General features: G+C 33.4%; 1 protein-coding gene across 2 annotated transcripts in view; it reads right to left on the bottom strand.

The window, feature by feature from the left end:
• The window catches only part of Cdh19 (cadherin 19), a 113,292-nt gene that overhangs the window by 71,428 nt on the left and 26,305 nt on the right, over nt 1-15,559 (bottom strand). For both annotated transcript variants that reach the window (XM_041648754.1, XM_041648755.1), the window contains exon 4: nt 10,915-11,206. In XM_041648754.1, coding sequence (XP_041504688.1) covers nt 10,915-11,206 — 292 coding nt within the window. The remainder of the gene's footprint in view (nt 1-10,914; nt 11,207-15,559) is intronic.

Genomic DNA, 15,559 nt, shown 5'->3' with positions numbered 1-15,559 from the left:
TTGTTGGAGAACAAACAAAATATCACCACATATAGTGGTGTTGTAATTGTGGTAGTGACCAATCAATGAATGACCCAACTTAAACACCTATACCATAAGAGTGAGCTTCGTCCTTAGGACCATGATTCAGACACATTCTAGTCCAGAGACCTAGAAAAGAACCAAACAGGGCTGGCAGGGAAAAAGTAAATGTAATGATTCCAAGTGACATTCTATTCTACTCTTAGATTGTTGCCTATTCCTAACTGTAGTTGCTATTCTCAAATTTCATCCAAGTGACTGGAGCCAGCAACGGACGAAAACAGATGCAGAGACTCACAAACTCTAGGACAGTGAATCATGAGAATGATGGGCAAGACGGCTTGTAGGAGACAGTGGAGTAAAGGACACCACAAGAGAACAAACAGAGCTAAATACCCTGGGCTCATAGTGGTTCTTGAAGTCTGAATAGACATCTAGGGATCCTGCATGACACTGAGCTTGGCCTGAGGCATATGTATTAGAGACGTGCAATTTTGATTTCTTTTGGGATTCCTAACAGTGGAAATAGGAGCTTTCTTTGACTCTGTAGCCTTGTTTTGAGACCCATTCCTTAAAGTGGTTTGCTTAGTCCAGCCATAAAAAAAGAGCAGATGCCCTACTTTCACTGCGACTTAATACTTGATATACCATGGTTATCTGAGATTCATGTGATGTACACCTTTTTTGATGGGAAACAGAGAAGTAGGTGTGGATGGAGAGTGGTGCAGGAGGGTGTGGGGTTATAGGAGTGAGGGAAATTTTTGATTGGTGTGTAAAAATAAACAAAAGACTACTTGTAAATACCAACCCACTAATTAGTTTATGTGTCCCTGTAATAAACATAAAATTTACACAGTGGAAACTGATCTACATTTGAATTTATAGTTAACATCTAATTTGTAAGACACTTTCTCATAAATAAAAATTAGAATATTAAGTCTGTTTATCTCTTCTGAGTCTTTACAACTATAATAAATAATTTTTGTTAAAACATAGTATTAGAATTTTTATAAGTTGTCACTTTATTTGCAGGAATAGCTGTTATATAGGTGACATGGGACTCTATTTCAGGTATTCCAGAGAAAAGACCAGTTTACTAGTTTTTAGTAATTTAACTTTCTGATTAAATTCTTTCAACTTTTATGAGAGATATTGGATTAGTATGATATGCTTATATAGTAGTAGAGGAAAATTTGTATAACATATCTACAATTTTATATGAATCACCATGTTTGAGATAATGTTAATAAGTGCTAAACTATAAAGGCAAGTAAATTTTGAAGATTAGATTAGAACAAATGCTAATGACAGAACCAAAAATAGATTTTCTCAACAAATCAAAGTTATTCTGTAGGCACTAGATATAACCTCATATAAGAAAATTGTGACTCTGTCAATATGGATTACATAAAATATATTATCACCCAAGATATTTATGGAACTATTTTTATCCAACTATTAATTTTTACATCGGCAATAGAACCTTATCGGCTTGTGGTATCTCATTACACAAAGAGTAGTTTATGCTCTAATAATAATAAGAGGAATCCAAACACAAAAATATAAAAGAGTTATAAATTTTTTAAATGCACACCAATCATAAGGAGTTTAGCAACCTGTTACTAGGCCATCATATAATTAAATAGTGTATTTATTTTTGAATGCTTAATTAAAGACATGTGCTACAGTTCATTTCAGAATGACTACTGAGAGTCAAACCATAGATTTCAATATGACACTTTTATATTAATATGTAAGTATTATCTTGGTTTGAAGTTTTTCAATATGCAATTAAAATATTTTCTGTATATTGTAGATATAAATTTTGTTCTGAGACAATTTTTTTTATTTTGATATAAGGCCTACTTTTTAAAGGCTTGCATGAAACTCTTGGTGTAGTTGATGCTGACCTTGAACTCACAGATTTCTACCTACTTTTGTCTACTTAGAGCTGGAACTAAAGTTTGGAAAACAATATTCATCTGTAAGGTTGCTATTTTAACACACAGTTTTATTCACCTTGAATTTATTGAGATATTTACTTCTGTGGTTTTTAACTCTAAACTAGCACATAATATATAAAACATTGGCTGTACTTAACATTAGTTACTTCTCTAACAACAAAATAGATAAGAGATTCAATAAATGATTAAATAATGAGACTCACTAAAGAAGCAATTATTTCATCAGAGCTCTGTTTTTATATTCATATTGGGAAAAATTTAATTAATAGTGAGAATTTCACCTATTAGTAAGGCTTAATGGGCATAATGTTATTGTATGTTTATTTGAGAGACAATTCCTTAACATCTCAGAAATTACAAGTAGCAATGGAAACCGTTCCTGTTTTGCCACTCTCCACCTTTGTTGTGTAAAGTCTTCTCCAATCTCTTTGTTTTTCTAACCACAGCTATCTAAACACAGGTCAGTGCTTGCATTTATGTCTTACGACTTTGATACATGTACCTTTAAAACTTGTAGAAAATATCATTAATGTGTGTCAAGTTTTGTTTAACAAAGTTAAATAGGAACAGAAAAAAAGCTCATTCAAATTCATAAATTTGAATTTATGTATAAATTTAAAATTCTGAGAATCAACATTTCAAATTTACCAAATTTGAAAATAAAATATTTTCTGATAAATAATTGTAATTAATATTTCTGTTTCAATATATCAGTTTTATCACAACTATGATTGTATATTATATTATACTTTATAATATTGATGGTATTATTGAGCACTATTTTATGAACTTTTCCAAAAACAATAAACACAAAATATAAGATACTCAGTTAAATATAATAGAATTCAATACGACCATTTTATTTCATTTCAAAGTTTAAATGCTATTGTAGTCACTATTAATAAGTAAAGTCAACAGAGTCTCATTCACAAGTCACATTATACTTTGATAATAAAATCATCATGATAATATTGTAAGTAGCAACAGACGCTTACACATTTGTAAACTGAAGGACTGGGGTATCTCCTGCTATAAAGAATTTGAAGAATTCTATTTATTTCATTAAGAATATAGGAATAGGGATACATAAGATTTTACTACTAGCTATTTTTTTCTCTCTGTAATGGGAAACACACAAAATCAAGTTTTAAAGAGTTTGCCTTTACAATATTCTTTTTGCTTATACACATACATAATGGTTTGGGGTTTCAATAAGTTTCATTCATAGTGTGAAAACTATAAATGTTTATTCATTATTTTGTTGATCCTAATTTGTTGAAAAAATATTTTAAAATAATATACAGAAAATAAATTTTTCGAGTTTGTGTTATAAGTGGGGGTAATGCCAATAGGGGTTTGCAAATGTTTCTATGTAGAACTGCAACATACCTAGCTATAAAAAGTTTCCTGACAAATGGACAGGTAAAAAATATATTCTAAATAATATTGTATTTTATGTGAGCTATTTGGATGCCACATGTGCCTGTGCAATAATTCTGTACCTGGTACCTTCAGTAGCCTAAGAGTCTATGAGAGTCACTAGAATTGGATTTACAAAGTGGCATGAGGCCATTGTTGGGCTTATGGAAACAACAATGGTCTTGGAAAAGAGCAATTAGTTCTTTCTACTGCTGAGATCTACATAATCTATTTTTATTTCTCTCTCTCTGCATTACATTTTGGATAAAAACTTACAGCAATCTTAAAAAGTGAAGATAGTCAAAATAAGTTGTTATTCAGGTAATCCCAAAGTCATACAAATAAATACAACTTCATGAACAAAATATTGCAGAATATGTACTGACTAATTAATAGCAATTTGCAATCTCTTGAGTCACTGTTTACACAGTCATGGTGTCTCACTTACATATAAATTGATCACCTTTCAAATAAATCTCATGGTTAGTGTTGCACTTTCATACACACATGAACATTTCTGTACATTTATTTGATCATTTTGAACCTCAATAACTCTGCATTTGTGAATCTTATGAATTTTATTTATGTAAAGAAAGAAGAAAAATACTTTGAAGTACAGCTGAAGAAATGAGAACATGCGCACACACACACATACAATTTTAGCTCAATTCCATTTGAGAGTCCAAACTTGAAAGAAACCATTTTATGTATAGTTGTAATCAATTAAAATACAACATTATATAAAGGGAAGTGAGTGATTAATACACACATTGTATTTTAGAATTATTTATAATTTTTTATAATAAGGCACACTAGGTATTATTACTAAATTTCTATGTAACTAAAAAACTAACTAGAAATTAATTTGTAATTTGTTTATACTTTTTGGTAATGTATATAATAGTAATTTGCTATAGTGATCTAAGTCAAATTTTAGTTAAAAGTACAAATACAAAGTAGTTGGCAATTGATTCTAATACAACAGATACATTTAAGAAATATTAACTAAAGCTATGACATTAACTGATGTCTAAATTAATAAAAAGTGAATATGGAAGCACTCCTCCTTGTAAAATGGCAACACAAAAACCGGGAGCAAGAACCATCTTCTGATAATGAATATAAAGATAAGTTAAAGAATAATTTAACAATGTATTTATGAAAATAATTCACAACACGTAATAAAGATATAGTTAGAAAAACAAATTAAAACATGTATTTTCTTGATGTGGGATTTCTTTCTGAATGCTGTGAATTTGTTTTCTTATGATTGCTTAATAAAGAAGCTGCTTTGGGTCTATGGCAGGACAGAGTAAAGCCACGCAGGAATTCTGAATTGGGGGCAGTCAGAGAGATGCTGTGTAGCTCCCAAAGGAGACAGATGCCCTGGAACTTTACCAGTAGACACGAGCCTCTTGGTAAAATATAAAATAATAGGAATGGGTTAATTTAATATGTATGAGTTAGTTAAAAAGAAGCCTAAGCTATTAGCCAGGCAGTATTATAAGTAATAGAGTTTTGTGTGATTATGTGGATGGCTGAGAACGAATGAGCAGCCTCTTCCTACAAAAATGAACCCACTGTGGGGTGACTAGAATCACATAAAACCTGAGAGAGTTTGGGAAGTAATTCTGCACACACACACACACACACACACACACACGAGTGTACTTAAGCATGACTTCATGGCTGAAGAATTTTCTCAGTTTAACTCAGTTTGCTAGAAGCAATCAGAGGTATGATTCCTTAAGGGAAGACTTCCTGACACATTGCTAGGAGTAGAAGATGAGCAATTCCTTTAAGAAGGCTTCCTGGTTCATGCTAACTGCATACACAGCTCTGGCTCTACCAGGAGGCTAAGCACTTGAAGTGGGTTTGTGGGCAGCATGCTGCAAGTACTTGGTGGCAGAAAGGGCAATTATCTCCAAGAGTTGAGGTGATGAGTAAGGCTCCCACCCCTCAGTCCCAGAGCTGGTAAAAAGGTACCTCAGCCATATAAAAAGGCTAACAGAGGCAGAGTCAGCATACACACACACTGCAATCAAGCTGTTTAACATTTTAATAGTGCTCCTGATTAAAAAATGATTACAGATATGCAATAAAGGTATATTCAAAATAAATAAACCCCTCAGAGTGTCACAAGTGTGTTTTGATAAATGTATATAGACTTTAGAGAGAAGAGAAAAAAGTATTGACTTTTGTAAAAAGAAATAATTAATTTTACAAAATAAAACGAAGTCCTTAAAGAGACAGAATACAGCTAGTCATAAATTAAAGGAATAAAAAAAATAAAACATAAAAAGATGGAAAATACACAGAGAGTCTAGATTATGTATATTATTGTGTTTTCTTTAAATTTTTGACTGTAAATGAGCTAAGTATAAAGAGACATTTCATTGTATGGGCTGCTAAACTAAATTGACATATATATTTTAAAGGTATCTTGACTACAAATTTGGGTCTAAGGATATGTTGCTCTTTTATCAAACAAGACTGCCTGAAGCAATGACCCAAATGGTCCAACAGCCACAACAACTTCAAGACTACTGGCTGAGGAGGATCTAACACAATGATACCCTGTGAAAAACATGATTAACATTGACCCAAATCTGCAGGAAATATTCTAGAGAGCAATGCCTTAATTCCCTAAATGATTGTCTATAAATGTTTTCTTATATTTAAAGGGGAATATGCTATAGAGACGAAGACGTTGTATTGGTATAGATCTTGGTTTATTGATACAAATTCAAGGTCAACTTTGTTATATGTATTTTTCTGTTTTAATTAATGTGTTTGTGCAACTTATTTAAAAATATAATGTATAATTAAGAAATACAGGTTAATAGATAGTTATCTATAACAGTCAAGTTAGTAATCATGTTAGTTAGGTTTTCTAGATGTACAAAAATATATTTCGGATGGATAGGAATTATTCAAACTTTTCGAAGACTAATGTAATATGGCATGTAAAATGGTTTAAGAACTTAGGACTTTTCATGACAATTAAACACATCTGTTCCTGGCAGCACCAATCTACTTCAAGAGAATGATGGACAGCAAAGAGGCTTCATCTGGAGTTTTTAGCCATTTGGTCAAGAAACTGCTATTGCCTTGATGGCTTGATGGTATGCTATATGAAATGGACATGAAGTGCCCACAGCAAAGTGACTGCTCAACTTGCCTAAAGGTGAGGTCCAGTCCTTCAGGGTTCCTGCTTCATTAAAGAATTTCCAAACATTCTTCAGGATAGAGAAGAGAGTGACTGAGGAACTGCCAATAGAGGCAAAACAGTCTTACAAATCTCCTGCTTCATGGCAAAGTCTGCTTTATACCATGGGCCTGTAGGCTAAATATGGATGCCCTGATGTTACAAAAGAGCTTTGCGTGACAATCTAGGCAGTGGATGTCTCTGTTAATGGTAGAGTTTTGGAAGTTCTTTACAATGCACTTCCTGTTAACTTAGGTATTATTATGTATTTTTGACTAAGAAGTAGTTGAAGAATAGTTATAATTTTCATTTTTCATGATAAAAGAAAAAGTACACATAAATAGTGTAACTGTAATTCTTAATTGATAACTGTTTTTATATGTAATTTTACTCTGATAAAGTTGAAACTTGCCTTTTGAATTAGAAAGAAAATAGGAAGTGATGTGGGATTCCCCTCTTTATTCTGTGAATATTTTTTATTACCGTTGGTTAATAAGGAAACAGCTTTTGGCCTATGGAAGAGCAGAAAATCGCCAGACATGAATTCTTAACTGAAATATATAGAGGGAGTAGGCGGAATCAGAGAGATGGCATGTAGCTGCCAAAGAAGACAGATGCCCCAGAACCTTATCAGTAAACCATGAGACTCACAGTAAAATACAAAATAGTAGGAATGTTTTAAGATGTAAGAGTTAATTAATAAGGAGCCCAAACAGTATTGTAATTAATATAGTTTTTGTGCGATTATTCAGGTCTGGGTGGCCGGGAATGAACAAGTAGCCTCTACTTATATTATCTCACTAGTTGATTTCTTTACATACTGTGTAATGTTACAGCTATGCACTACTGCTTCCAAAGGGAATCATTGTTAAAAGAACAAAACAGTGATAAAATCCCTGACTTCAACAGTAACGAGCTTAATAAAAACTTTTGTTCATTCCCTTGGTGCCCTCTTCAAAAATGTAAATTTCTAGTTGTTAATATTTGGATTCCACATAAATTTTAACTCTGTTTGATACCCTAAAAGATCTACTGTATCTCAAAGATTAACGGAATAGTTTGTAAATTAACTTTAAAATATGATGAACTAGTCTGTTTGGATGCTCACCTTCCTAGACCTGGATGGAGGGGGGAGGACCTTGGAATTCACACAGGGCAGGTAACCCTTGTAGTAGAGACCCAGCCAATCACCTTGCCAGCAAGGGGTGGAGTCCCCCGAGGATAATTTTTACTTATAAAGAGTGCAGGCGTGATCCCAGCCACCCCTTCTGCTTTCCTGTTCTCCGCAGGAACCTGTGGTTCTGTAAGTCTATTTCCCTTTAAAGCTGTATATATTATTACAATCTGTCTGCATTCATTTACGCTGCTACAAACCCTGACTGCTCTTTAGACTGGAGAGGGAGGAGGAGGGGAAGTGGGGAGATGGGATGATGGAGGAAGGTCATTGGTTAAAAAAATAAAGAAACTGCTTGGCTGGCCCTCATAGGTTAAAACATAGGTGGGAGGAGTAAACAGAACAGAATGCTGGGAGGAAGAGGAAGTGAGCTCAGACTCTACAGCTCTGCTGTCTGGATCAGAGATGCAGGGATAGCTCTGCTCTCTGACGCACACGCAGTGAAGCTCTGACCCAGGATGGACGTAGGCTAGAATCTCCCTGGTAAGCCACCTCGTGGGCTACAGCAGATTATTAGAAATGGGCTAGTCCAGGTGCGAGAGTTAGCCTAGAAGAGGCTAGATAGAAATGGGTCAAGGAGTGTTTAAATGAATACAGTTTGTGTGTTGTTATTTCGGGCATAAGCTAGCCAGGCAGCCAGGGTGCTGGGATGCAGCCCCGCCGCTCTGATTACTACAATGGGGGAGGGAAATGGGAGGAGGGGAGGAGGTAGAAATTTTTAATATAAAAAAAGAAAAAAATATGATGAACAAAGATACACAGTCACCAAATGTGTTGTATTTTTTGCCAATTTGACACAAGCACAGACATATCTGAGAAGAGGGTATATACATTGATAAAATGCCTCTATAATAGTTCCCTGTAGGAAAGTGATTCCTCCACTCAGGAGGTTCTCCTGGGTAATAAGTTAGAATGAAGAGTAAGACAGAAAGAAACCAGAAGCAAGCAAGCATGGCTCCATGGCTCCTGCTTGAATTCATACCTTCAAGTTTCAGCCGTACTTTTGTGTTTCTGCTATGACTTCACTCACTGATGAAATGATAAAGTGAAATAATCTTTTCATCCCCACATTATTGTTACATTTTGTCATGGTGATTATCATAAAAATATAAAATTTAGGACAACATAAACAGCATGAAAAAAACTGTGTTATTAGTTATGCGGTAACACTATTAACAAAGCACATTTAATCCCTATATGCTTTCAAATTCTGTAAGTAACTATTCATTTCATTTCTCCTCATCTCCATATAAAGTATTAGACCATTTTCCAAATTCTACTCTGTGTGTTAAGTATCACAGAAATATTAAACGTAAACAACTACACATTGTTTGATTTATAAGGAATCCATTATCTTTTATGAATTTTCTAAACATATTCAGAGGAAAACCTTTTTTCCAAGAGTAGTTTGGTAACAGTTACATTGTTTCTCTGGCATTCCCTAAATATGGATTATATTAGATTCTAATTACTTATATTATATCATTTCACATACTATCTTTGTGTATGTGCCTGTGTATATGTCTAAAATGTATGCATTTTGCATGTTATGAAATTATTCACTCATGTGGTTGTGGTCACTTTTCTATGGAGGTCTTCACTGAGAACACATGATTGGCCTCTCTTTATCATTTCCTTCACTTTTTCCCTATCAAAAATCTACTCTACTTCTCCAGATGCATAATGACTGTCATACTTCTCCCGTACTTATCATTTTTATCTCACACTAATTGTACGTAATTCTTATTTAAAATATTTCTTTGATGTGTGTTTAACTGGCATAAATGCCATTCTAGAAATTAACTAATAAAATTCCTTTATGATTCTATTTTTTACTTTTAAACAAAATGTTCTCAGTACATGATAATACTACAAACTTTTTTAGATAAGAGAATAGAAGAAGAAGAAAGAGATTAAATAAATTAGAACATAGGAAGGAATATGGGAAGGGGAGAATCAAATAAGAAGTACAAGAAATTTGTTTGTTGAGCTATCATAATAACAAATTTAAAGGAGTTTTAAAAATATTTTAATAAAATTTGTTTTTGACACATATTATGTAATTTATGTGTCATGTATGTTGTAATTATGTTCATCCAAATAAAAATACTATCTTCCAATCAATTCAAGATGACACCATTAATTTATAACTGGTAAGCTTAAAGTAAAAAGAAAAATACAATGAGAAATACACTTTATAATCAATGGATAATTATGCAAATTTTCCATAAATGAGCTTCAAAATAAGTTAGCCTATTTTTTAACATGATGATAGCTAAAGCATTTGTATGTCATTTTAAGCAAAATTTTGAATTAAATTCTGTTGTATATTTTGATATCTATATTTTAGCTAACTTAAGACAAAATATTTTCATAAATGTAAATTTCCTTGGCTTCAGTTATTTTGATTTGCAAAGAAGATGACAACTTTGTCCATTTGAAAACATCTCTTACTAATTTTCTCAATTTAAACTTTAATATAAAAAATGTTGGAAAATAACGTGAAATGAGCAAAGCCACATGTAAATTTTTAAGCACTTTTTTATCTTTGTGTTCCTTGTTTTTGATGATTGTACTAGTTTTAGTTGTGTGGATTGTTTCCTTTAAGTTGTCATGCATATCTTATAGATTTGTTAATATATTAAATATATATCTAAACCTTTTAAACATGATTTGAAGAATGATAGAAAAATTGCTTTGTAGTATGGAGTTGCAAATGATAAACATATAAATTTTAGCTCACTTCCACTTGAATGTTCCACTTGAAATTAAATTCACTTCAGATATAAATAAAACTAACAAAAAGTAGCATTATATGTAAAGAAGTTTGTATTTCATACAGTGTATAGAAAAATAAATCCATCACATTATCCCATAGAGAAAAAGCCATTTTGAAGCAATAATAAAGTACTAACTAAATTGAGCTCACTAGAAATTATTTTGTAATTTTTCTTCCTAATTTATCTTATACAATGTTATATTTGATGATTCTGCAAATATTTTACTTAAAATTTTGTCACAGGAGAAGTTAATAAGGATAATAAATCAATGTTTTGCCAATCATATACTCAAAATTTTAAATCTATTGTCATGTTAATAAGGCTCTGATGTAAATTAATATGCAATACCTTCTGGAGACATCTCTGGTACAGTGGCCTCATAAGGTTCATCTAGGAATTTGGGTTCATTATCATTGATATCCAAAACTCTGATGACAAACTCAGACTCGGGTTCCACAGCCTTTCCAGTGGTGCTGTCTATTACCTGGGCTCTCAAGATGTAGAGAGATTGCTCCTCTCTATTGAGCTTCCTTATAGCAAATATGTCACCTGTTCTTTCATCAATGCTGAAACTTCCAGCTCCAGTTTCAAGTAGCTTGTACTGGAAAGTGTGATATCCATTGTCTAATTCAGATATTAGCTGCAAGTAAAAACAGACAAGTGAGTTTTCTTCCATGTGGAAAATTTTACTTAGTGTTCACCGTTTCGTTTATTTTAATCACTATCAATTAAACAATCTTGTATAATTCTTTATTATTATTATTATTATTATTATTATTATTATATTTTGTTTTTTGAGACAAAGTTTCTCTGTGTAGTCCTGGCTGTCCTTTAACTCATTCTGTAGGCCATTCTGGCTTTGAACTTAAAGAACCACCTGCCTCTACTTCCCAAGTGCTGGGATTACATGCTTGAACCACCACCACAGTTTATAATTCTTCATCATTTCAACTGAGAAAAAATACTAATGTAATATTTACATCCATGTCAAGCACTGGAGTGGTTCCAAATTTCCGATATAATGATGTACCAAAATTTCATTATTTTAAACAAATAAGTCTAATTAGTTTAGAGTTATTTATAATTTGACTAATTATAGTCTATTTATAATTAGAATAAATATAACTTGACTAATTATAATTATACTATTTGTAGCTAGTCTAATTATAACTTAGTATAATGTATAATTAAACTAATTATACTTATAAATACTTCTAATTAGTTTAGACCAATTAACTTAGGCTTTTTAGGCTGAAGAGAAGGCTCAGTGTTTGAGAGCTCTTATAGGGGACCAGGTTCTAGTCTCAGGACTAACACTCTAACTTACAACTGTCTTTCACTACTGTTATAAAGGATCCAACAGCCTCATGCAGACATACATGGGGCAAATCACCAAAGCACATGAAATTAAAACAAATTAAGAAATAGCAAAAAGGAAATAAGATTGCTGTAAAATTATTCATTGAGTTAACTAAATCAAACTTATTTCAATTATTAATAATGTAGTCTTAGTAAAAAAGATTATCTCAAATATTTTGTATATATATGCATATATAATCATATATATATATATATATATATAATTAAGGAGCAAAAGACAGAATAATTATATGAAAATATTTATTGCTTATTTTGAAATCTAGAGCATCTTTATACTCTTATAAAAATTATTATAATCGTTATAAATGTTATCTTTGTGATCATTTCATCTCTTAAAATATTTTCTCTATTCTTTGCATTTGTATGTGTGCTTGTGTGATTGTTTGTGTGTGAAGATTTTTCATAGTACTTTGTGTAGCCCATCAAATGACAACAGGTGAAAGTCAGTTCTCTCATTTCACTATTTAGGTATCAGTGATCAAACTTAGCTTTTCAGACTTCAATTCTTGGACCTTTATCCACTGTACATCCTCAAATGCTTTATAGAGAAGGAAGCAGCAAAACAATTTACACTTTTTTTGGTGTTGCATTAATTTTTGTATATTTAAAACTAGACAAAAAAAAGTCTGTATGGTCCTGTGTCTTCTCCTGAGGACCACTATATTACAAATATTTAAACCTCAAGGAGCTGGGGACTATACTTTGACAACAGAACGCTTTTGTAGCAAAAACACTTCCCTGAGTTTAATCACTAGCATCACTTAAATTAAAGGACAGCAATGGAGGCCTCCTAACTACAGCACAGGAGCAACAGGATATCATAAATTTAAGACCACCCTCTTTTCTATATTCTTCCAAGAATAGCCTGTCTCTAGATAATATGTCAAAGAGAAAATCGATAAATAAGTTAAAAATCTAAAAAAAATAGAAATCCAGCTAAGAATTAAAAATCATTTCACTGCACTAAATTCTCACAGGCACATTTTCTTCTTATGGTTATTCTGCCATTCTGTTTAAATCTCAATTGTCAAAATCTATACAGTTAAGGAATTAATCTGAATTTCAAATTTCTATGCAAAAATGCAAGTCTTATTTTTATACAAGTAAATTGGCTACAGGACTTTTCATTTTGAAATTATTCTAAAATGAAGATGTCACTGCATTATAATTCAAAGATATTATTATTATTGAGCAAATGTCTGTCCATGGATCACCATTTTTGAGTATTCTCTTCCTCTGAGTAAAATTTCCAAGTAATTACATTCAACCATAAAACATATTTCACAGTGATTCTGATTTTACAAGTCATAAATTATTGTTCTGTGTTAATTAATATTATATGTGACTATGAGAAAAACCATTGCATTGCTTAAACAATCAGTATATTGTTTTAATAATAAAATCCATATTACCTTTATGTAATGAAATAAAGAAACTACCAAACAGATTTTATTTCTGGCTACATCACTTAAGCATAAAAAAGTATTTATAAATGAATGGAGGTTTTTGTTTCATAGTGTAATAAATTAATAGAAATAAATTTATATAACAATCAATTTGTCAAATGATAAAAATGATAAAAAAGTTTCATTTTTGTAACTTGAGACTTTATTCAATAACTAATAGAAGATAAATTAAATTTAGAAATGAATGAATGTATTCCACATCCATTTGCGAAATAATTTCCAAAGACCTTTGAACAGAGTTGATGGGGAACTTCAGCCAACCACATTCTGTTTAGGGTGTGTCCCCCTGGGGCCACAGAAAAACAGATAAAACATCCAGGTACAATTGCCTCCTTCCTTTCAGTCCCCTAAGCTCCTGGATCACTGGAACCCTGGCTTTGTAAGTTCTCTTTTTTCTGTTTATTAAAAGCTGAATCTATTATAATAAACTGGTCTGGTTAATTGTAAATACCGATCAACCTTGCCCCTTCATTTGGCCTCATTTCCCACCAGGATTCAGCGTTGGGCTTTTAGGCTGCCCTCCCCTGTGCCTTGCACACTCCTCTTCCCTTGCACCTTGTGCCCCACCAACCTGCGGCGACCTGGCCCTGGCTTTGGGCCCCGCTTTGGGACCAGCCTGGTTTCCCGAACGCCCGCTGTACTTGTGCCCAGCAGCAGCAGCAGCACAGCCTGCACAGACAGCTCCATTGTTAGCTGCCCTCCACACATGTGACTGCTAGCATCCCCGCCCTGCCTCCCAGGCTGAGTCTGACCTAAGCTGCTGCCCTCCTGTAGTTAAATAATTCACACAGCATATGGTCTGTGAGTTTAACCTCTAGATTTGAGTATATATATATATATATATATATATATATATATATATATATATACATATATATTTCAGAATTTTTTTTCCGGTTCTGACTCCCTGGCCACGTGGATTCAGGTGCACCCCGCCACCTACTGGCAGGCACCAGTCATTGCAGGTAAGATTTCTTTCGAATAAATTAATAAGTAAATAAATATACATACATACAGGTTTGATTAAAAATGTCAAACAACATAACTGTTCAAGGTTTTCACAGCCTCTTTAATTGTGCCATGTCTGAGATTTTACAAGATGTCTATGATATTCCACTTGTTTGCCTATTTCTGGGCCTTATCATTTTACTTGTTTTTGGCAGCTTCTTTATAATATGGTTTGATAATAGAAAAATGATGCAGTACTTACACACTAAATCCAGGATTCTTAGGACAGAAGTTGAAACCTTAAGGAAGGACACGATTGTTTTGAATGATAAGTTCCAGTCGGTTGAGGTAATTTCAAAAACAATTCAGACTGACATCAACCTCCTCAAGAAAGAGTTTGAAGTTCTCAAGGAGGAGACTAGATCTTTGTCTGATATGACTCAGTCAATTGAGCAAAATTCTGAGAAGGTGCAGTCTAATATTAATTCATTTAAAGAGAGCTTTGCTGCTTTGGAGAAGGGGACAGCTGATTTGGCTCATAAACTTCAGTCCCTGTCTGTAGGTACTGAAACATTATCTGAGAGGATTCAAACCACTAAATGTATTAATAGGACTATATCAAAGGGTATGAAAAATTAATGGACAGAATTTTCATACAAGAAGGCACAATCCATGCCATGAGGATTATGTCCAAGGATGAGCTATTATCTCTAATGAGCAAACTTCATACCTTAGAATCCTCAATGAAGGCTTTGGAGCATAATACTGGACAGGAGATTCAGGCCTTACAGAAGGCAATAGTAAACAGATTAAAAAGTTTGAGGAGAGACGCACAGAGACGCAGCTGCGGCGGCGCCAGACGCACAGAGGCGCAGCGCGGCGGCGGCGGCGCCAGACGCCGCTGAGCGGAGGCCAGACCCAAGGGGCTGCAATAAGGAGAGCAGATCGCCCTACTATAATTGAATCAAAGAGGTAGGCCTTTGGTTGGCCAGGTCACTGGCACAAGGGGAGCCTGGTCCTGTCCTGAAGATCCTTCAGAGGGGTGAGAGGGTTCTTGGCCTGCAGCAGGAACCACGAAAGAGAGTGAGGGCATTTTGTAAGTGGAGCCCTTGGCCAGCAGGGAAACCTGATCCGGTTTCTAAAGGATCCATTGGATAGGATCAATAGGAGGAGATGGGCAGGCGCCAAGGCAAGAACTC

This window comes from Microtus oregoni, unplaced genomic scaffold (assembly GCF_018167655.1).
Source record: "Microtus oregoni isolate MIOR12 unplaced genomic scaffold, Mior012 000003F_ref0000135, whole genome shotgun sequence".
Taxonomy (NCBI): Eukaryota; Metazoa; Chordata; class Mammalia; order Rodentia; family Cricetidae; genus Microtus; species Microtus oregoni.
The sequence above is the reverse complement of the archived record's forward strand: the minus strand, read 5'-3'. Positions and strand labels throughout refer to the sequence as shown.